We start from the raw sequence: 24475 nt of genomic DNA on the forward strand, positions 1-24475 counted from the left end.
TTCACAAATCTTTGAGGGGAGGAGGTTGGGAGGGACGCCTGCATGGGTGAGATGTTTTCCTGGCTTCAGTTCCCAGAGTCCTTTGGGTTGTATGTTTATACTCCCAATGCGAACATGATAATCACACATGGAGTCAGCTGGAAGAGATTATGAACCATGAAATGTGGTAACTTTGATGTACACCCTTAGATGCTCTTATTGTCTCCGCACAACACAATGGCTACCCAGTTTCTGTGGTAACTATGAAAAAGAACGAAGAGCCTACACAATTCAGCTAATGTGTGACTCAAAGATCACACTTCACGGTTCAAAGTGGCACAAGGTGTTCCTGAGAGTTGTCTGAAAGTGTACAAGTCTATGCCTAAGTGTCTAAAGACTAAGGAAATGATGTAATCAGGGTGGCCTAGTGACTAGAAAATATTTATGCTGCATCATTATGCTGGGGTTGATGTGAACTCCTTTTATCTCAAACCAAAAAGTTCATGACAAATTATTGTCAAGTGGTGTAAGTCTTCTCAGATGCTTTAGATCTGGCATATGCCTTTTTTCCCATCTTGGAAATACTGATAAGATTTTATTAGAGTTTTATTTGTTTGTTTACCATTTTAACTATTTTAAGCATACAAATCAGCAGCATTAAGTACATTCACAATATTGTACAACTATCATTAGTGTTTCCAGAACTTTTTCATTATCTTGAACAGAGATTTTGTGCCCCTTAAACAACAACTCCTCATTCTCCCCTTGACCTGGCCCCTGGTAAGCGCTATTGTACTTTCCATTTCTATGAATTTGCCTGTTCTCAGTACCTCAGACAAATGTCCTTTTGTGTCTGGCTTATTTCATTTAGCATAATATTTTCAAGGTTTAACCATCTTGTAGCATATATTAACATTTTTTTAAATGGATGAATAACATTCTGTTATGGGTATATACAGACTGGTTCCAAATAGGAAAAGGAGTACGTCAAGGCTGTATATTGTCACCCTGGTTATTTAACTTATATGCAGAGTACATCATGAGAAACGCTGGACTGGAAGAAGCACAAACTGGAGTCAAGATTGCTGGGAGAAATATCAACAACCTCAGATATGCAGATGACACCACCCTTATGGCAGAAACTGAAGAGGAACTAAAAAGCCTCTTGATGAAAGTGAAAGTGGAGAGTGAAAAAGTTGGCTTAAAGCTCAACATTCAGAAAATGAAGATCATGATATCCAGTCCTATCACTTCATGGCAAATAGATGGGAAAACAGTGGAAGCAGTGTCAGACTTTATTTTTTGGGCTCCAAAATCACTGCAGATGGTGACTGCAGCCATGAAATTAAAAGACGCTTACTCCTTGGAAGGAAAGTTATGACCAACCTAGATAGCATATTCAAAAGCAGAGCCATTACTTTGCCAACAAAGGTCCGTCTAGTCAAGGCTATGGTTTTTCCTGTGGTCATGTATGGATGTGAGAGTTGGACTGTGAAGAAGGCTGAGCGCCGAAGAATTGATGCTTTTGAAGTGTGGTGTTGGAGAAGACTCTTGAGAGTCCCTTGGACTGCAAGGAGATCCAACCAGTCCATTCTGAAGGAGATCAGCCCTGGGATTTCTTTGGAGGGAATGATGCTGAAGCTGAAACTCCAGTACCTTGGCCACCTCATGCGAAGAGCTGACTCATTGGAAAAGACTCTGATGCTTGGAGGGATTGGGGGCAGGAGGAAAAGGGGACGACAGAGGATGAGATGGCTGGGTGGCATCGATGGACGTGAGTCTGAGTGAACTCCAGGAGTTGGTGATGGACGGGGAGGCCTGGCGTGCTGTGATTCACGGGGTCACAAAGAGTCGGACACGACTGAGCAACTGAACTGAACTGAACTGATGGGTATATACCACATTTTAAGAATCCATTCATCTGTTGATGAACACGAGTTGTTTTCATCTTTTATTACTTATGAATAGTCTGCCATTAATACTGGTATACCAGTATATGTTTGAGTTCCATGGAATGTGACTTTTTAAAAATAAAGTATTTTTAGCCCTTGATATTTGGATATAATAAACAAAACTCAGTGGTCACCACTAATGGGTTTGGGGGTTATTTTACATTTCTTCACTTTCTTTCACTTTCACTTTACATTTCTTTATTTTTTTCAAACAGAGTATATTTTGGGAAAATCCTCACTTTTCTTGCTCCTTCTCACATTTCAAGACTGTATATGCCCCATCTTCTGCATGTGTTATATAAATAAACAAAAATTAAAATACATTAAGCTGGGCTATGAGGCATAGACAGGATTTGTTCTCAGAAACAGAAGCAATCATACCTTCTGCCTATGAAGAGAAGGTCAACATTAAAAATGAACAAGTTCATTAGTTTTTCAACTTGTATGCTCTTGATGAGTATAGAATAAGATCACTAAAGAATAAGAAGTGAGAATTGTGTAAAAAAAAAAAAAAGTAGCTCCATCAGATTACTTAATAAAAACACTCTTGGTATTTCCTATCTATGGGATTTTGTACCTAGTGTCACAAGGTAGAAGAGATTATTTTGGCTGAATCTGAGTTACGTGCAGGCAGGTTTAAAAACTCCCAACTAGTTATCCCATAGAAATGTACTCTATTACTTCTAGACATTAGGAAGCCAGATTAACACATGCTTTAAAGAGATAGATTCCAAGTGTAGAAAATCAGACAGACCACAAGATCTGGAATTCCTAAAACATGTGTTTTTGGAAAATGCATCTGCAGAAATGGCTGAAGTGGTTGACCTAACATCTGGGCAGGGTATAAAAGACTGAAATTAATGTTTGGGAAACTTCATGTGCATAAAATGAAAACGGTGATGGTTTTGCTTTTGACCAGTATTTTTCTTTGTAACAGCCTGGACAACAAATGTTTCAATTTGTGCACAAAGTCTTATCTCCCTTCTCCAACAAATGGTATGAGGGAAGTCCTGAGGAATTATCTTTTCTAAAGGAAACCATGTTCTTGCTTGCTGCTGGCTTCCTCTCCTTTCCTGTGTGGAAGGCAGGCTGCATCATGTTAGGCATCCTTGTGTTGTTCTCCAGAATATTATCATCCTGAACAAAAGATAAAATGGAAATGCATGGTGAGATATAATATAGACTGTAAACATGTTGAAATTGTCAGAGCAATATAAAGTAGAAATGATCAAGTTCTTCACATTCCTCTTAAATGAAGACATGGAAACAGCAGATCTAGAACAGACTCATGGATGGGGGACAATAACAGGAAGAAGTTATTTGCTGATGCCCTACCTTTTGCCAGAGTAAAAGGAGTATTCGCTTTTCTCTCATTCTAACTCAACTTGGTAATTTGTGTGCTTATTCAGGTTACAGTTCTTATGCTGAGTCATGACTTCTAAGCAGTGTAGCTACTTCACTACCTGATCATGGATACTATTTCTTTCTGGTCTTAACTATGAAAATCCCAATGATTCTGAGACAACCAGCTTAATAACTCATTTCTAAACTTTCACCCCTACATTTCCTTCTTGGTGGTACTTAAGTAGTATCTGATTAGCTTTTCCACTAAATAGCTAAGATATGCCCCAGATTTACAACATAGCAGGTAACACACATAAAAAAAAAGAGAAAGTTTTGTTTCTCTGTTGCAACTGCTTGAATCTTATCTAGGAGTCTTAGCAGGAGACTTCTAGTCTGAGATATTTATATTCTCCTACCTCTGAGGAAATGGAGTGAAGACACCTCACCCACATGTAATTTCCTCTAACCTATGGAGTATCTCTGATCCAGCGTGGAGAAGAGTCTAAATTGTAGGTGGTTTTACTTCTCTCATACAACCTTGCTGTGGCACAAGAAGGTGTGGCTGGGAACACAGAGAACAGGGTAGCCAACAGACTTGAAAGAAAGGAGGTTATGAGAAACAAATATTCTTGAAATTTCAACTGACTGAAGAATTTTGCAAACAGTCCACCTTGAGCACTGAGAGGAGAAAGACATAGATGGAAGAAACATACAACAAAATCTACATAGAAAATGCTAACATCAGAAAATTTAATCACTAGACTTTCAAAACTCCTTTCATAAATGGAAAGGACCTAATAGAATCAGAAGAGATTAAGAAAAGGCAGAAAGAATACACAGAAGAATTGTACAAAAAAACCTCTTAATGACCCAGATAACCAGGATGTTGTGGTTACTCACCTAGAGCCAGACATCTTGGAATGTGAAGTCAAGTGGGCCGTAAGAAGCATTACTATGAACAAAGATAGTGGAGGTGATGAAATTCCAGCTGAGCTATTTCAAATCCTAAAAGATGATGCTGTGAAAGTGCTGCACTCAACATGTCAGCAAATTTGGAAAACTCAGCAGTGGGCACAGGACTGGAAAAGGTCAGTTTTCATTCCAATCCCAAAGAAAGGAAATGCCAAAGAATGTTCAAATTACTGTACAATTGCACTCATTTTACATGATTGCAAGATTATGCTCAAAACCCTTCAAGCTAGGTTTCAGCAATTTGTGAACTGAGAACTTCCAGAGGTACAAGCTGGATTTAGAAAAGGCAAAGGAAAAATAGATCAAATTGCCAACATATGCTGGATCATAGAAAAAACAAGGGAATTCCAAAAATATCTACTTCTGCTTCACTGACTACGCTAAAGCCTTTGACTGCATGGATCACAACAAACTGTGAAATATTATTAAAGAGATGGGAATATCAGACCACATTCCCTGCCTCCTGAGAAACCTGTTTGCAGGACAAGAAGCAAGAGTTAGAATCAGACATGGAACAATGGACTGATTCAACGTTGGGGAAGGAGGATGTCAAGGCTGTACATTGTCACCCTGCTTATTTAACTTATATGCAGAGTACATTATATGAAATGCTGGACTGGATGACTCACAAGCTGGAATCAAGATTGCTGGGAGAAATATCAACAATCTCAGATATGCAGATGATACCACTTCAGTGGCAGAAAGTGAATTAAAGAGCTTCTTGATGAAGGTCAAAGAGGAGAGTGGAAAAAGCTGACTTACAACTCAACATTCAAAAAATTAAGTTCATGGCATCCAGTCCTATCACTTCATGGCAAATAGTTGGGGAAAAAGTAGCAACAGTGTCAGATTTCATTTTCTTGGGCTCCAAAGTCAATGCAGACATTGACTGCAGCCACATAATTAAAATTCACTTGCTCCTTGGAAGAATAGCTATGACAAACCTAGACAATGTACAATGTACAATGCATTAAAAAACAGAGACATCACTTTGCCAACAAAGGTCCGAATAGTCAAAGCTATGGTTTTTCCAGTAGTCAACTATGGATGTGACAGTTGGACCATAAAGAAGGTTGAGTGCCAAAGAACTGATGCTTTCGAACTGTGGTGCTGGAGAAGACTCTTGAAGGGTCCTTTGGACAGCAAGTAGATCAAACCACTGAGTCCTAAAGGCAGTCAACTCTGAATATTCATTGGAAGGACTGGTGCTGAAGCTGAAGCTCCAATACTTTGGCCACCTGATGCAAAGAGCCAACTCATTGGAAAAGACCCTAATGCTGGGAAAGATTGAGTGTAGGAGGAGAAAGGGGATGATAGAGGATGAGATGGTTGGATGGCATCACTGACTTAATGGACATGAATTTTAGTGAACTCCAGGAGATGGTGAAGGATGGGGAAACCTGGCATGCTGTAGTTCATGGGGTCATAAAGAGTTGGACATGATTGAATGACTAACATACATATTCACAAGTTCTTGTCAGGGTCCCAAGGAAGGTTCAGAGGAGGACAAGAAGGACATCCCATGTTTGAGCTGTCCAGTCTGGGCCATTTAGAACAGTAACTGGTGTGTGAACACAGACCAGTTCATGGAAGGACTCTATCAGTACTACTTTTTTAGGAGCCCTAATACAACAGTGGTGACGGACAGGGAGGCCTGGGGTGCTGCAATTCATGGGGTCGCAAAGAGTCGGACACGACTGCGCGACTGAACGGAACTGAATACAAGAGTGCCTTACAAGTGTAAGAACTTTAGCCAATTATGAACTTAGTATGCCATGTTTGCAATTTTGCTGCTCTCCTCCCAGGTCCTAAGCAATTGCATACTCTCTCCCTCTCTCTTTCTCTCTTTTTTTTTTTTGCAATGGCATACTCTTGAGGACAGTACCAATGAAATGTAACAAGTTCCACTTCTGCCTTTGATCTGTCTTCCTTCTTTCTCCATTCTAGATTCCTCAGTGTCTCATGGCAAGTCTGAGAGTTCATGGGGCAGGTGGCAGACAGAGACATGACTTGGCCTTGCCAAAGTTCTCTACTCTAACCTGTGAGGAGTTCTATTTCTGCAGCCTTCTGTGGCATCATCCATCTGCATGGCCCACTGGTCAGACAGTAGAACTCTCACACGTTCCTTGCAAAGAACTGAGCAAAGAGCTTCTGGGAGCTGTGACTCCAAGTGCAAGGCATGGATTTATTTGGTTGTAGCATAGAAATGTGGTTAGTGTAAAAATGTAATTAGCAGTCAGAGATGCTGGAGATTGAACTTTGATTTTCTGTGTTTGTAACTGACATTCTTCAATTAGCAGTTTTGGAAATAAGACTTGAATCTTTTTTGGTGTAAGGAGATGTCTTAAGAGTCTCATGGTAGCAAATTGCTCTTTTCATGTGAATGAAGATGTCTTTTTCTAGTCCTACTTCTAAACTTGGGGGGTGTTTTTGCCTTTCAGACAAGTGGGTGGGGTGCAATCAGACAAAGACAATCTTCATGCTTGATTAGTAGAGTCATGTGGAAGAGCACTGGCATTAGGCTAAGATTTTAGTCTTCACTCTGCCACTTACTATCTTAGTGACTTTAGGAAAGTCACTGAATCACTGAGCTGAAGTTTCTACAGCCATAAAATGGAGATAATATCAGCCCTACCTATATCTCATAGGTTCAAACAAGATAATGTGAAAACCATGAAATCCTATACAGATGTATAACAATATAAGTCACCAAGGAATGATTATGAATGCCAGTGGGAACTGAATAATGACTTTGAACAGTTTTCTAAGAACAGACACACCAGATATGACTGCAATACCGAAGTCATTCACTAACAGATGAAGTAAAATTTTGCTCCCACTAAAAGCTTCAGAAAATATTTTGAGAGCACATTAATGATCCATCCTAAAGATGTCACCAGTTGGGGATGGAGGCTCTGAGAAAACAAAAGAAAGGCGTCTCAAGAAAACTAGGACTTTTCAAAACAGAGTAGGTACAAAAAAACTCAGAGCTACCAAACAATTTCCCACAGAGAGGCTCAGAGAACAGATCTGTGACCATGGTAGTTAAGCAGAATAATGCCTGAAGAAGACCAACAAAGGTTAAAAACTTTTGCCAAAATTATGTTATTCAACATCCCATGAGAGGATTTAGAACAGGTTTTTCCAACCAAAACCGACTAGAACAAAGTCCTGTTTTTGTTTTGAATATAATGTCCCTATTCCATCTCATCTGCATTTTGAGTATGAAGTGCAATTCCCTTCTGGTTACAGGAAGTGAAGGGTAATTGAAGTATAGAAGTGCTGGTTGCTAATGCCTGTGGCAGATTTCAGATCCCATCCTCTGCATTTCAATGACCCCCCTGCTCAGGGCTATGCCAGCTGGAAGAAATGGATCCCAGTGTAGATAGACTAGAAGTCTAGAAGACTTCTGGGAGTGGAAATTATATCAGTGGGGGCCAAGGCTGGATTCTCCAGTTCTTTGCAATGAAAAAATCCTTAATTTTGGCCTTGTGGTTGATTACTAGGTGAATGTTGATAAACTTGTCTCCACAGACTTCCGTTTCTTTCACTCTAGAATGACGTAGCTAAATTAAATTCTTTTACAGCCCTGATGTTCTATGAGAAGTGTCTGAGAAGATGACTTCCCGGAGGAATAGGAAGAGGCAGCCATCATGTCTTTAAGAGGTTGGAAGCTCAAAGATAACGAGGCTATAGAAATGGAAAGAGTGGACTTGTGTAAGAGTAGGTAACATTCAGAAAAAAAGAAGATGATCAGGAAAAACCGAGGCAGGGACAAACTGAAAGAAACTAGCAGCTGAGCAACCAGAGAAAACTCGGCAGGTTGGTACATAGACATGGGTGACTAGTGGGACCATGAAAGGCCAGCAGGCTGTGTAGGGTAGTAGTGTTAAGTCATTTTTGTCAGCAGAGTCTAGAATATTAGCAAGTTAGGGATCCAGTGCCTGCAGCTTTACTCTGAAATCAAGGAGTAAACACAAAGCTTCATCAGAAAAAAAGATCAATAAGACATATAAGTAGATCAGTCATGGACTAGAGCAACAAAGGATGTCAACTAAAGAAGGATACTGACCAAAAAGAGTCCTTGACCCCAAATTGTCTTGTCATCAGCTCTTGGGACAAGAGTTTAAACACAACCACTTATAAAACAGAAAGTCATTGTAGATATCACTTAGATGTAAATATCAGCACGAAAAAGATGAGGCAAGGTAGGAAGTGACTGGTTAAACAATGTAAAGTCATTTATCTGTTCTGTTTGTTTGTTTGTATTTTCCAAGTTTGTTCTGTATTTTCCAAGTCTCCTGTAAATGTATTATCATACTTTCATACTTTTAAAAAGAATAAAGAAAAAAGCATAAAAAAATAAATAAATAAAGTCATTTATCAACTAAATAGCAGAGGCCAGAGCTCCTACTCTTTCATCACCATTTAAATGATACACAACTACACAGCTTCCACAGTCTCCTTAACCAGAATAAGTTTTTTATACTATTAATACTTTGTTGCTCATAGGAACTAAAATGTACTGGTATAGCTGCAAAATGGTTTTTAAAGTTTGGAAAGGACTTTCTTCTCTTTTTAGCAATGAATGAGAATGGAGGTTTCTCCTCATCCTTGCCAACATTGGCTGTTATTATTTTTTTTTTAATGTTTGAGGTTTTAAAACTTCTTTGAATTTATTTTTATTTGCAGGACAATTGCTTTACAAGTGTTGGTTTCTTCTGTACAACAATATGAATCAGTCATAAATATACATATATTCTCTCCCTCTTGAACCTCCCTCCCACCCCCACCTCCATCCCACCCCTCTAGGTTGTCACAGAGCATTTCTGTAAGTATTCTAACTGACTCTGAATTTCAGTCACTCTTACCCATCAACAAGGATAGGATGAGGATATAAAAGGTAGGATGAAGGCAAAAAGTAAAGATGTGCTATTTCTCTGTTTCTCATTCTTAGAAAGTTTATCATACAACAGAGATGACAAAAATTGATGGCTCCAAAAGCAACATATTTAACAGAAAATTAATCATTACAGATACATGAAAAAATTCCATGATCTGATGGCTTCTAAAGATGTATCTACAAATTATTTTAGCTTTCTTTTTCTGCAAAGAAGGTAAATTTGCAATATCTCTATATACTCACCTTTAGATGTTGAATCGACTGCCTATTGCTTTCGTAACTCAGATGTCCTGTTTTTTCTTGATCTCTGCAAACCCCAAAAAAGGCTCGAGGTTAGGCAGATGGGCAAGATCCTATATGCCGAGCATTATTTTTTCCACATTAAAATAAACCCTGGAATAAACTAACAACCAAAGGATTATTTTCATTTGAAGGAAAAAATCTAAGGTATAAGGACAATATTTAATAGTAACTTGAATCAAAGTGTTTAAATACCACTGGAAAAGTATTATTTGATCGGTAAGTCCAAACTTTGAGTCATTTTAAAAGGGAACATAAATTTCAAGATATAATTAAAACTTTGAGAGAAAAAATATCTTGAAGATGTATTTTTAAAAACTGAGGTTGCAGAATAATTTTACCAGCCTGTAAAATTCCTCAAATGCTTTCTACAGTTTCAGCAGCCACAATGATGCAGTAGCCAGTGAAGGGAGGTTCAGGAATAAGGTTGCATCAGGAGAGAGTTATTAATACAAGGAGATGTGTGGACAGAAGCAGACACCACCTAGCCTGCCAATTTAGGTGGCTCTATGCTGGTGATGAATGAGTTGACTATTCATCACCAGGGTAGGGTGGTGGCCTCCCTCACTTCCATCTATTTGGGCAGGGACTGAAAGTCACTTTGTTGAAATATAATTCCTACATAGAAAAAACCAAGCGTATCAAACTGAAATAGTACTGGATGGATGATCCCAAGTATAAATTACTTCTAGCCCAGAGATGAAATGTTGTTTTATTCTTATAAAACAAGAGAGGAAAGAAAAATAATATTTTAGGTGCAGATAACAATGCACTCCTCTGGAAAAGACCACTCTAGGGAAGCTGCTCAGTCATGCCTATCTCTTTTCCTTCTCTGTGAGTTCAGAAGAATTGTCAAGTGAATTGCTAGTATTTGATAGCCCACAAGCATGGCTGAGAGGATCCACCCCATGTCCAAGATCAGGGGCAACAGCCGAGAAGAGCTACCCCACGTCCAAGGTAAGGAGCAGAAGCTGAACTTTGCTGGAGCAGCCATGAAGAGATACCCCACATCCAAGGTAAGAGAAACTGAAGTAAGACAGTAGGTGCTGAGAGAGGGCAGCAGAGGGCAGACAGACTGAAACCACAATCACAGACAACTAGCCAATCTGATCATGTGGACCATAGCCTTGTCTAACTCAATGAAACTAAGCTATGCCGTGTGGGGCCACCCAAGACGCACGGGTCATGGTGGAGAGGTCTGACAGAATGTGGTCCACTGGAGAAGGGAATGGCAAACCACTTCAGTATTCTTGCCTTGAGAACCCCATGAACAGTATGAAAAGGCCAAAGGTAGGACACTGAAAGATGGACTCCCCAGGTCAGTAGGTGCCCAATATGCTACTGGAAATCAGTGGAGAAATAACTCCAGAAAGAATGAAGGGATGGAGCCAAAGCAAAAGCAATACCCAGTTATGGATGGGACCTGTGATAGAAGCAAGGTTCGATGCTTAAAGAGCAATATTGCATAGGAACCTGGAATGTTAGGTCCATGAATCAAGGCAAATTGGAAATGGTCAAACAGGAGATGGCAAGAGTGAACATCGACATTCTAGGCCAATACTTCGGCCACTTGATGTGGAGAGCTGATTCATTTGAAAAGACCCTGATGCTGGGAAAGATTGAGGGCAGGAGGAGAAGGGGATGAGAGAGGATGAGATGATTGGATGGCATCACCAACACAATGGGCATGGGTTTGGGAGTTGATGATGGACAGGGAGGCCTGGCATGCTGTGGTTCATGGGGTCGCAAAGAGTTGGACATGACTGAGCGACTGAACTCATCTGAACTGAACTGATTACAAAGTGTGAAAATGTGATGTGCAAGAAAGAATAACAAAAACACAGGGTGTTGCTGGTTAACACAGTGATTCTCTTAGCCACTAATAGGTTTCTAAATCTAATGAATCAGGATGCTGTTTGGCACATCACAGTGTTAACTTTCTGAACAGTGAGTTATGGACCTGGAATATAAACAGGCTTCTAAGATATTTTCCTTACACAGGCAATGGTTTAGGCAGAACAATCTAGCCATCGCTTCTCATTTTCTGGAGCAATTTGTTCGCATGAAACACTCTTGTAAATATTTTACGTGTGTGCTTCCAGAATGACAAGCCTGAAGATGAAGGTTTTGAATTGCACCTCAAAACCTTGTTCTTCAGCAGAGTTTTGTATTTTAGAGCTGCAAACACTTACAGAAAATTCCCATCTATAATTTCTTGAATTTTAATGATGGGATTATTACTGGTAGTGCTTCCATTTCAGAGTGTGATGGTGGTAATTTCTTGGGTTATTTGATCCTGAAATATTTAGCACCTAGTAACTTTAATCTGAATATTTTGACTTCCAAAAATAGTATTTTTACTTTTCTGAAGCAAGGGGTCATTAATGATGTATTTTCATAAATTAGATTATAATCTTTCATAACTTTAAAATACTTTTGTTTTATAATGTTGAAATGTTTTGAAATACAAGATCTAGTCATGAAGTTACCCAATCATTTTATCATTAGGGCTAATATCTTGGAATTCTTTATATGGTCATTAAACAAACCTTTATTTCAGCTGTAAGAAGAGACAGACAGTAGGCTTCTTAAGTATCAGTCATTGTTGTTAGAAGGACCAGTAACTAAGCTTAAAGTTTGTGGAAATTTAAATCCTGCCACTTTCCTTCCTGAGAAGGAAAATGAAACACCTGATCACGATTGTTCTCAATTCCTAACTTTGAACTATGCAGCTCGGGAGGATCTAAAGGATACCCCATTAGACAATCCTGACATGGAAATATTTACAGATGGCAGTTCTTTTGTTCGGGATGGAAAGCGTAAAGCAGGTTACACCATGGTGACCGCTGAACAGGTTTTGGAAACAAAATCTCTCCCCAGGGAACCAGTGCTCTGTTGGCGGAGCTTGTGGCCCTGACCCGAGCTCTAGAGTTAAGCAAAGGGCAGCGGATGGGCCTGATAATCTATGTGAGTCTACTTCTGCTAACTCCAAAAATCCTGAGTCTGCCGTTTGATCCTCAAGACAATGTCTTCCTGTTCTGGGCTCACTCCTATGCTGCATTCCACAATCGGTCTAACTGCTGGGTCTGTGGAGCACTCCCCTCTTGGTCAGTGGAAGGCTTCCCGTGGTGGACATCCCCACTTCAAGGAAAAGACTTTCTCCAAGTCTGTGAATACCTTCGACAACAATCACATGCGATGCCTCTTCTTCATCTGATGACATCTACCAACCCTAAAATGGACTGGTGCAACACTTTGCACTTTAACTATGGACATAATGTGACTTTTAATTTTGATTCTGCTTTTTTGTTTTGTTTTTGCTCTTTGCTCCCTACATCTATAATTGTATAACTGGAATTGTTTCTAGCCGCATGAAAGCTTTTAAGTTACAAATGGTTGCTCAAACTCCTGCTACTGCTGTAGTTTCCTCCAACTACTATTTGGGGTCCCTGGATCAGATATCCTCAATATGAGGATTAGGAGAATATGTTGCCTCACCAATTTAGGGACAACGCCCCTTGTCAGCTCGGAAGTAGTTACGGAACGAGAATGACGCCCCTTTTCCCTAGGCAACATAATTCTCCTAAAAGAAAAGGGGGGAATGAGAGAGTCAGTTCCTAGGCAGGTTGATAGGGAGTCTAGGGGTCCCCAAGGAGAGAGGGGTCTGGAATTCTCAAGGAGGAAGAAAGGGCAAACTTTTTTTCTTTCTCCACATTCCTTAGGATTATATAACAATAATGTATCCTGCCTAAGGACAGTCTTTGGATTCAACCTTCTGTTATCTTAAAATGTTAATTATGGGAGTAGACCTGGTCTTTACAAGGATGTATCTTGCCTAAGGACAGTGTTATCTTAAAATGTAAATTATGGGAGTAGGTCTGATGAGGTCTTTACAACCTCCAGATATTCTTTGGATTATATAACTTCATTGTTAACACTCGCAAGCGGGTACTCTTTCTGCCCCCTCCTGATGCCTATGTCAGAAGCTTTCTCTATCTCCTTTATACTTTAATAAAACTTTATTACACACACACAAAAAAAGAAGAAGAGACGCATAAATGGTTCTCTCCTTTCTATTTTTTAAAAGAAACTCCTACAGAAGTTATAGTGATATTACAATCTAAATCTTCTGAAATCAAGCAGCAGAAGAGAAAAATCATTACTTTTAAACATATTATTTAATATAATTTTTCTTATAAAAGTTCCTCCTTTTCTGATGCTATTATTCAATAATAAAAATGAAGAGAAACCTTTGGCATTTTGTAATATTCTTACAAGCAATTATTTTCTACTCAGTCTGACTTTAAAAGGTCCAACTAATTGGCCTTCTATACTCCACATGACAGTCAAGTTTTGTTTTAAAATTTCTGTGTATCAATTATAGTAATACTGTTGACTAATACTGCCATCTGTATATATGTATAGACACACGCACACACACACATATATATATATATGTATACATATATATGATATTAACTGAAAATATGGCCATTCACAGAAAAGTGACATTTGACATTCTAAATTCTTAATCTGATAAATGTAAATAATGCAATACAAGTCTAAACAGGAGTAACCAGAACAGACACTAATATGGAGGATGCATTTTTTCCCTTTGTTACCATTACGGATTGGAAGTATATTCTTATGGGAGAAAAACACTTTGATCTCAGGACAGATAAAGCTGAGTTTATTGAACTGTAATGAGTCAGAAATGGCCCACAGTCTAAACTAAAGTAAAAAACCAAGAATGTGATCTAAATATAGAGCTTACACTGATGAAATTTTAACTGTTTCATTCCTGCATAATCTATGTTCTGGTTTCATCTGTTTTTTAATTGATTTTTAAAGTGTGGCTTTGTAAGCCTCAGAAATCAAGGAACGCTATTGTCATTCTTACTATAATAATGGGCTTCCTTGGTGGCTCAGTGGCAAAGAATCCACCTGCAATGCTGGAGACGAAAGTTCAGTCCCTGGGTTGGGAAGATCACCTGAGAAGGACATGGCAACCTACTCCAGTATTCTTGCCTGGGAAACCCCATGGACAGAGGAGCCTGGTGGACAAAGTCCATGGGGTTGCCAAAGAGTAGGGCATGACTTAGCAACAAAACAACACTATAACAACATTGGTATGGAAGATGGTAGCAGCTGTTGAGTCCTCAGCTAAAATGAACGCACTGCAATGTGCAATATGGATCACAGATGGTAGGTAAATGCATTAGTGAGCAAATAAAGTGGGCTGGAAGAAGCACACGCTGGAATCAAGATTGCCGGGAGAATATCAATAATCTCAGATATGCAGATGACACCATCCTTATGGCAGAAAGTGAAGAGGAACTACAAAGCCTCTTGATGAAAGTGAAAGAGGAGAGTGAAAAAGTTGGCTTAAAGCCGAACATTCAGAAAACAAAGATCATGGCATCTGGTCCCATCACTTCATGGGAAATAGATGGGGAAACTGTGGAAACAGTGTCAGACTTTATTTTGGGGGGCTCCAAAATCACTGCAGATGGTGATTGCAGCCATGAAATTAAAAGACGCTTACTCCTTGGAAGGAAAGTTATGACCAACCTAGAAGCATATTCAAAAGCAGAGACATTACTTTGCCAACAAAGGTCCCTCTAGTCAAGGCTATGGTTTTTCCAGTGGTCATGTATGGATGTGAGAGTTGGACTGTGAAGAAAGCTGAGCACCGAAGAATTGATGCTTTTGAACTGTGGTGTTGGAGAAGACTCTTGAGAGTCCCTTGGACTGCAAGGAGATCCAACCAGTCCATTCTGAAGGAGATCAGCCCTGGGTGTTCATTGGAAGGAATGATGCTAAAGCTGAAACTCCAGTACTCTGGCTACCTCATGCGAAGAGTTGACTCATTGGAAAAGACCCTGATTGCTGGGAGGGATTGGGGGCAGGAGGAGAAGGGGACGACAGAGGATGAGATGGCTGGATGGCATCACTGACTCGATGGACGTGAGTCTGAGTGAACTCTGGGGGTTGGTGATGGACAGGGAGGCCTGATGTGCTGCAATTCATGGGGTGGCAAAGAGTCGGACATGACTGAGCAACTGAACTGAACTGAAAATGCCTCAAACAGTACACACACCCACACTGTTAGCTTGTAGCAGTGTCTGTAGGATATTCTCTTCCAACTAGTTTTGCCATTTGAATTAACAGAAGAAAGTTGATAAAGTTGTCCATAGTCAGTTGGCTCTTCTCAGCAAGATGAAAGCACACGCTTGGTCTGGGAACAATGGTGACAGCACAATGCAAACACATGTGCATTTTTGTTGAGGGCCTTTAATGTTTCCAAGAATGAGTCTTTTATGCTGCAGTCAGTGCTCTGATAGCTCCAAGTGCATACTGCTGCTGCTGCTGCTGCTAAGTCGCTTCAGTCGTGTCCGACTCTGTGCGACCCCAGAGATGGCAGCCCACCAGGCTCCCACATCCCAGGGATTCTCCAGGCAAGAACACTGGATCGGGTTGCCATTTCCTTCTCCAATGCATGAAAGTGAAAAGTGAAAGTGAAGTCGCTCAGTAGTGTCTGACTCTTAGTGACCCCATGGACTGCAGCCCACCAGGCTCCTCCATCCATGGGATTTTCCAGGCAAGAGTACTGGAGTGGGATGCCAAGTGCATACTACATTCTATCAAAAATGTTTTACTTGTTTTATTTTTTCAAATTATTATTGTGGATGATTCCAAACATGCAGGAAATATGAAGGAATAACACAAGCACATCTGTATACCTGTCACCCAGATTCAATAATTAATAGTTTGGCACATTTGCATTATCTATCCATGCTGATGTCACACCAAACCACTAGGAATCAACCAAAGATTCTGTATTTGATCTAAGAACAATCAATATGACTGCAACACAATAAACACACCTAAGGAAAGAACAAAGATTTGTCAAATCTAATCATTCTATATTCAAATTTACCTAATTATCTTAAAATGTGTTATCTAGCTGAGAATTTTGCTTTGCTTTCTTTCTGGCCAATAGTCTATTAAGTAAAACTAAATGGTAGTGGCCCCATGTGGGCCATCAGGTTCAGACATAATAATGGTCTACACAAGATGATTTCTCTCTCACTTAGTCTGGAGATGTGCCAACAGGCATTCAGGATGGCGTTTGCATCCTCAACACATGGCTTCATCCCTAGGTTGAAATATGGCAGCTCCACTCTGTACTCATGGTACAGAGGTGACACAGAGGAGCGCACTGTCCAAGGCCATGATCCAGATGCTGTGTACACCACTTCTGTTCACGTTCCATCCTACAGAATGTAGACACATTGTCCTGCCTAGCTGCAAAGACCGAGAAACACAGGCTTTATTCTTGGTGGCCATGAGTTTAGGTTTCCCTGGACCTATGGGTCTTGTGTCTAAAGGAACAATAGTTTAGGGGCAGTAATTAGCCATCTTTGCCATGAGTGTTTCTGGAAATAACTGAGCTCTGATGAACTATCATAAGACTAATACATTGCAATATACTGATATGCTTAGATATGTTTTCAGGTAAGACTATTTTTCTCTTACACTAAATGTGTCTCATATTATTAATATTGAAAGTGAATATTGCTTTGAATATTATTCATTGTGAATATTAATAAATGGTCTATAATTTTAGGTTTTCTTTCTCCTTCCTAGACAAGATATAAGCTGTCAGGGTTCATTACTGTAACTATGCTTCCTTTCCTTTCTAATATGCCTTTTTTGGTTATCAAGCTTCTAAAAATAAACTTTTATTTAAGAATAACTTACTTGCAGAAAAGTTCACAAGTCATAACTGCACAGCATGATAAAAACAGTGATTCATGTAAACACCACTCAGATTAAGAATCAGAACATTGTTAGTATTCTAGAAGCAGTTTTGTTTAAGTGCCAAGTACTATTTCCTTCTTTCTTCCAGAGATAATGTTATTATGACCTTTAACACCATGGTTTAATTTTCATGTTTTTGAATTTTATATAAATGAAATCATATTTTGCATGTTCCTTTCAGACTGGCATCTTTTGTTCAATATCATGCTTATATGATTCATTGGTATTATTACATATAACAGTAGTTCATTTTCATTGCTGATGGGATTGTATTAATATATAATTAATCCATGATATTGTTAATGAACAACTGTATTGCTTCTCAGTTCAGTTCAGTCACTCAGTTGTGTCCGATTCTTTGCGACCCCATGGACTGCAGCACGCCAAGCTTCTCTGTCCATCACCAACACCTAGAGCTTGCTCAAACTCATGTCCATTGAGTTAGTGATGCCATCCAACCAACTCATCCTCTGTCGTCCCCTTCTCCTCACACCTTCAATCTTTCCTAGCATCAGGGTCTTTTCTAATGAACCAGTTCTTTGCATCAGGTGGCCAAAGTATGGGAGTTTCAGCTTCAGCATCAGTCATTCCAATGAATATTCATGACTGATTTCCTTTAGGATTGACTGGTTTGATCTCCAAGTATTGCTCCTAATTTCTGCCTACTACAAAAAGAGTTGCTGTGATCATTACCGTCTTTGTCATTTGGTCCACATATGAATTATGGGATATTTGTTAATTAATTTTTCTTGCCTTATTGCACTCAGACTTCTAGTACAATGCTGAGTGGGAATTGTCACAATGAAAATTCTTGCCTTGAGCTGGATCTCAGGGGGAAAACTTCAATTACTTTACCATTTACTATGATAGGAATTTTGTAGACATAAAAGAAAGTATATTTGAATTTTATCTATTGAGATGGTTATAATTTTCTTTTTTATTTTGTTTAATTAATTTTCAAAGTTGGAGTCAACTTTGCATTCTTGAAATAAACTTTGTGATATATTATCTCCAAATAACCCACATATCAAAGATAATCACACTGAAAATTAGGATATATTTTGAACTGAATGATAATGAAAGTATGGCATACATCATGCCGGAAACACAACATTTCATATACTATTCTTTTAGTGTTTATCCTAAATTCCAACATGCATAATTGGTTTACTAAAGTCTAATATAAATGGATATTTTTACAACTTACTGAACAAATCATGATGTTTGGAGTCCTTTAACTCCATTTTCTCCGCTCCTAATTTTTGCGCTATTGATGTTGTTATTTGGGTTAAGTAGTATCCCTCCAAATGTATATGTATATGTCCTAACCTCTTGATTGAAGTCGTGAGTATAACTTAATTTGGAAATTGAGTCTTTGCAGATGTAATCAAGTTAAGATGGATTTCTAGTAGATTAGAGTGGGCCCTAATTCACTGACTGATGTCCTTATAAGAAGAAGGAAATATGGATACAGATGCACAGATTGTGGAAAGATGGAGGCAGAGGTTAGAGTGATGCAATCCATGAGACAAGGAACACCAAGGAATGCTGGCAACCAGCAGAAGGTAGGAAGAGGCAAGGAAGATAATCCCCTAAGGCCTTCAGAGATAGTGTGACGCTGCTGAAAACCTGCTTTCAGACTGCTAGTCTCGAGAATGGTGAGAGAATAGATTTGTTTTAAGCCGCCGAGTTTGTAGTACTTTGTTACAGTAGCCTTGGGAAACTAACACAGCTGTTACGTATTTAAATTCTCTATTTTACCCCCCACAAGACAATCTTAGTATAATTCTGTGTAGTGAATACTCATTTATGTTGAACCATGTTTTGACTCTGTATTTTTTTCACTTCTTCCAGCATCTCTGTGCATCCTTCTAGGATCATTCTCTTTCCAGCTGAAGTATTTTCTTAATGTGGTCTGTGGTTGATGAATTCTCTGTTTTTGTTGGCCTGAGAATGTCTTTGTTTCATCTCATAATTTGAAGTTGATTTTTAATTGGTATAGAACTCTAGGATAATAGTGCTTTTAAATTTTTTTTTAACTTTTTATTTTACATTGGAGTATAGTGATTAATAATGTTGTGACAGTTTCAGGTACACAGCAGAGTGACTCAGCCATGCACTCACACGTATCTTTCTATTTTAGGACAGTAGTTCTTTTAGCACATTAGCACACTGAAGATATCATTCTCTAGTCTTCAGATTTCCAGTATTTGGTTTTTTAAAGTTTTATTATAATATAAAGCTACCTTTGTATTTGTGCTGCTTAGAATTTATTTTTCGTGATTCTGTGGCTTGATGTCTTTCATTGGTTTTTGAGACTTTTGTCATTATTTCTTTAAATATAACTCTTGCCCCAATCTTACTCTCCTGTCCTTTTGGGACTCAAATTACAACTCTTGTCCCGTCTCTTTTTCAAACCTGCTTTGTTCTTTTTTCCCTTATTTTTCCTCCTCTATTCTTTCCTTCCTTCCTTCTTTCCTCCTAGATTTTGGAATATTTTCCACTCCACTTCATTTTCAACACTGCTTCTAAAATTATCTTTTAAAATGCAGACAAAACTCTAAAAGATATGTCTTTAAAAACCTTCAGTGTCACCTACTCTGTCCTTCATCAACATGCATTAAACAATTACTATATGTCATGTGCCGTATTTAGTGTTACTTATGTAAATTAAAATATTTCAATTATACAATATATTTTATGAATTAATATATTTGCAATGTTCTCAACTGAAGTCAAAGAAAACCTCTTAAAATTCTGATGTATATCTGTTAATAGCGAAAATTTAATGAACAGAAAATTTTAAAGGTATGTAATGAACAGACACCCTGAAAGCATTAAAGCAATTGTCTTTTAAAATTATCATTACATGGGACTTCCCTGGTGGTCCAGTGGTTAAGAGTCCACCTGCCAGCGCAGGGGACACAGGTTTGAACCCTGATCTGGAAAGATCCCACGTGTTGCAGAGCAACTAAGCCTGTACGCCACAACTACTGAGCCTGTGCTCTAGGGCCTGCGAGCTGCAACTGTTGAGCCTGTGCACCCTAAAGTCCATACTCTGCAACAAGAGAAAGCACCGCAGTGAGAGAAGCCACACAACGAGAAGACCTCACACTGCAACAGAAAGTAGCCTCCACTGGCCACAACTAGAAAACACCCCAGTGCAGCAACAAAGACCCAGCACAGAAAAAAGTATAAATAAATTTTTAAAATGATCACTTTATAATATACAAATACAGTGCAATTTATGTTGAACAAAAAATTTACTGAATACTCAATGTAAGTTGCCAACACTATAGAAAGGTGTATCAAGAAAATTTGAAGTCAAATTTCTTTGGTAAACAAGTTGTTGAGAATAAGTGAAGGCTATCATTAATTGGAGAAAAACATGAAGATACTTCTTAAAATCTCAAGTCTAAGTCATAAAGTCCTAAAAATGTGTATCTATAAAATATATATGTATATTAAATGTGTGTATATATATATATACATATAACTTATTGCTGAAAAAGCTTTTTAAATTTCAGATCCAAATCTCATACTTTATAGATGAAGCAACTCAGACACAAAGACATAGGAAACTTAATTTTATGAAATGGAATATATTTAGGAATTTACAGAATTTCCATCATTCCACTTCTAAAAGGCATTATTTTGGGGGGTGCTATTTCTAGCATGCATTAGCATACTAGCATGGTGGTTTTCGTACTGAGTGTACAGAATCCTGTGATTCCAAATAAGTGCCTCAGAGGTCACAGGGAAGAAGGAGAGAAGAAAATGGATGGGACTTCCTGGTGGTGCAGAGGATAAGAATCCACCTGCCAATGCAGGGGACATGGGTTCGATCCCTGGTCTAAGAAGATCTGACATGCCACAGGGCAACTAAGCCCATGCACCACAACTCCCGAGCCCAAGCACCCTAGAGCCTGAGTTCTGCAACAAGAGAAGCCATTGCAATGAGAAGCCCGAGCACAACAATTAGAGAGTTGCCCCCATTCACTGAAACTAGAGAAAGCCCATGCATGGCAGCTAAGACCCAGCACAGCCAAAATGTATATAAATGAGTAAATAAAAGAAGAAGATAGCTATAGTGGGTAGTGGGAATCACTTTTCTTCAACTTGGATGGGTCTATTTTCATCCATTTCATGTATTGGGATTCTGCCCAAGATTTCACTTAAAAAAGCATCTTTCTGCTAAATATGTTTGTAAATAATTTTAACTTCTCCAGGATTTAGCTACTATATGAAAGCTTAGGATCTAGCACCATATCTAATCAGTTATTAATTATTTGGGAGCTCCTGGTGAACCTTGTGAAATTTCTTGCCAGAAAATATCACATAGGCTTACTTTTTTTTTTTTCTCCAAGTTTAACAGATTCGTGGACTTCCTAAAGTCCATGAACAGATCCTGGGCTAATAACACCAACTCTAAAAGCTTTACTTAAAGGACTTATATAAGAAACTTCTGGTTGAAAAAAGAGTAAGAATTTGGGATTAATATTAGAATGTGTTGAGAAAAAATGGATTTTTTTTTTTTTAGCACAGCTTAACTTATAGGTCCCATTTATTCTGTCTAATGAGAAACAAAATATACTTTTGACAACACTTAAAGAGTCCTATGTCCTCTTGTTGTTCATGATGTTCTTTTGATGATGCATTCAGACACCTGATGCAAAGAGCCAACTCAATGGAAAAGTCCCTGATGCTGGGAAAGACTGAAGGCCAAAGGAGAAGGGGCCAGCAGAGGATGAGGTGGTTAGATAGCATTACCCACTCATTGGACATGAATCTGAGCAAATTGCTGGAGATGGTGAAGCAGAGGAAGCCTGGCATGCTGCAGTCCATGAGGTCTCGAAGAGTCGGACATGACTTAGCAACTGAACAGCAACAGCAGTAACTCAGACACTGTGCTAGAGCAGGAGCACTAGGTTGGCTAAAAGTTTGTTTGGGGTTTTCCGCGCCATTGCATGGAAAACCCGAATGGACATAAGTCAGCAAGCTCATGGTACTGACTTTAGAGGCCATCTATTCTTGAGGATATGAATAATTTTAAACACTTTTACTACTTAACCACATTTTTACTAGTTTACACACACACATACATCACTTACCCTCCACTGGAATAGTTTCCCTTTGACCTACCTGGACTGGATCAGTCCGGGTTGACCTGAGCTGTCTGTTTAAGCTGTGTTCAGCCACGGAGGTGTTGTGAGCTTTGGTCAGTGCACAGTAGGGGTGTGCAGGGACATTAGGACTGCGGCACCATGGGCTGCGAGTGGGGAAAAAGGTTGGTGGGATTTCTTTTTCTCTGTAAAAGAAAAATTGAGCCCAAATTGAACTCAAAAGCCACTTCATCCAGTGATGTGAATAATGAAGGCTCCATTAGAGTGAAAGCATGTTCCAAGATCAGAGAGCATGGCTTTTCCAGTCTTGTGGGCATCACTGTTATTACATCAGAAGCATTTGACTACATATAAATAACATAAATTCTGTACTTTCAGCCACAGCCAGCTCTTGATCCAAGATGAAAGTTCTAGATGATGCAAATCTTCCTCCACCTAAACACTATGAAAGGCATGGTGGTGACTTCCTCTCTGCACTGCTCCTTGGCCTAACCTCTAACAGAAGGGCTGCTATGAAATGAAACAACCAGAGGGGGTCTTAATATCAACTTGTGGAAATTGCCAGCCTTTATTTTCTCATGAGTTTGTCTCTGCTTGCTCTGTGTTTTCATGTTTCAAAACATAAAAGCTATTATGGTTTTTATGGTTCCTATTTATTTATTATTATTTTTTAATGTATTCTTTTTTTAAATTTTATTTTATTTTTAAACTTTACATAATTGCACTAGTTTTGCCAAATATCAAAATGAATCCGCCACAGGCATACATGTGTTCCCCATCCTGAACCCTCCTCCCTCCTCCCTCCCACACCATCCCTCTGGGTCGTCCCCCAGTGCACCAGCCCCAAGCATCCAGTATCGCAGATCGAACCTGGACTGGCAACTCGTTTCTTACATGATATTCTACATGTTTCAATGTCACTCTCCCAAATCTTCCCACCCTCTCCCTCTCCCACAGAGTCCATAAGACTGTTCTATACATCAGTGTCTCTTTTGCTATCTCGTACACCGGGTTATTGTTACCATCTTTCTAAATCCCATATATATGCGTTAAATTAAAAAAAAAATAAATCAAGCAGACTTCCCTGGTGGCTCAGTGGTAATGAATCTGCCTCCCAATCCAGGAGACATGGATGCGATCCCTGATCTGGCAAGATCCCACATGCCAAGGAGCAACTAAGCCCGTGTGCCACAACTGTTGAGCCTGTGCTCTTGAGCCTGGGAGCAGCAAATACTGAGCCCATGTGCTGCAACTACAGAAGCCCACATGCCCTAGCGTCCGTGCTGTGCGACAAGAGCAGCCGCCACAATGAGAAGCCTGCGTACCACCGCAAGAGAGTAGCCCCCACTCTCCACAACTAGAGAAAAGCCTGCGTAGCAACAATGACCCAGCACAGCCAAAAATGAGATGAAAAAAAAAAGAGCAACTTTTACCTCTTAAGAAAAGCTTGAACTTGTTCCACCTGGCATTTTGAGGAATCTCGCTTACACTGATCTTGTTTTTCTTTACTCGTAGTTACAACTGCTGGCCAATGAAACATGTGCCTTTGAGGGGTTGCACTTATTATTGAGCATCTGTCAAATTCGATGTCAGTCTCTAATTTCTCCCACGCTTGCTTCCAGTGAATGGGAGTGTACCAGGCCACAGCCTAACAAAAATGATTCATTAATATTAAATACTATTAGAGTTAGGTTTTTAAAATGACATAGGCTTATTGCGGGCTTCCCAGATAGCTCAGTTGGTAAAGAATCTGCCTGCAATGCAGGAGACCCTGTTATGATTCCTGGGTTGGGAAGATCCTCTGGTGAAGGGATAGGCTACCCACTCCAGTATTCTTGGGCTTCCCTTGTGGCTCAGCTGGTAAAGAATCTGCCTGAAATGCAGGTGACCTGGGTTCGATCCCCTGGGTTGGGAAGATCCCCTGGGAAGGGAAAGGCTACCCACTCCACTATTCTGGCCTGGAGAATTCCATGGACTGTATAGTACATGGGGTCGCAAAGAGTCGGACACGACTGAGCGACTTTCACTTCACTTCACTTCAAGCTCATTGCAATAAAATTTCAGTCAAACTGTAATGT

The 24475-nt window shown here is 39.4% G+C and overlaps 1 protein-coding gene across 1 annotated transcript in view; it reads right to left on the bottom strand.

Moving 5' to 3' along the window:
- Nucleotides 1-707: 707 nt before the first annotated feature.
- The window catches only part of LMNTD1 (lamin tail domain containing 1), a 486411-nt gene continuing 462643 nt past the window's right edge, over nucleotides 708-24475 (bottom strand). Inside the window, exons 10-13 of the mRNA XM_070371229.1 lie at nucleotides 23831-24045; nucleotides 22417-22582; nucleotides 9394-9457; nucleotides 708-3068 (exon numbers count right to left, since the gene is read on the bottom strand). Of these exons, the coding sequence (XP_070227330.1) occupies nucleotides 9416-9457; nucleotides 22417-22582; nucleotides 23831-24045 (423 nt within the window). The 3' untranslated portion in view covers nucleotides 708-3068; nucleotides 9394-9415. The remainder of the gene's footprint in view (nucleotides 3069-9393; nucleotides 9458-22416; nucleotides 22583-23830; nucleotides 24046-24475) is intronic.

This window comes from Bos mutus, chromosome 5, assembly GCF_027580195.1.
Source record: "Bos mutus isolate GX-2022 chromosome 5, NWIPB_WYAK_1.1, whole genome shotgun sequence".
NCBI lineage: Eukaryota > Metazoa > Chordata > Mammalia > Artiodactyla > Bovidae > Bos > Bos mutus.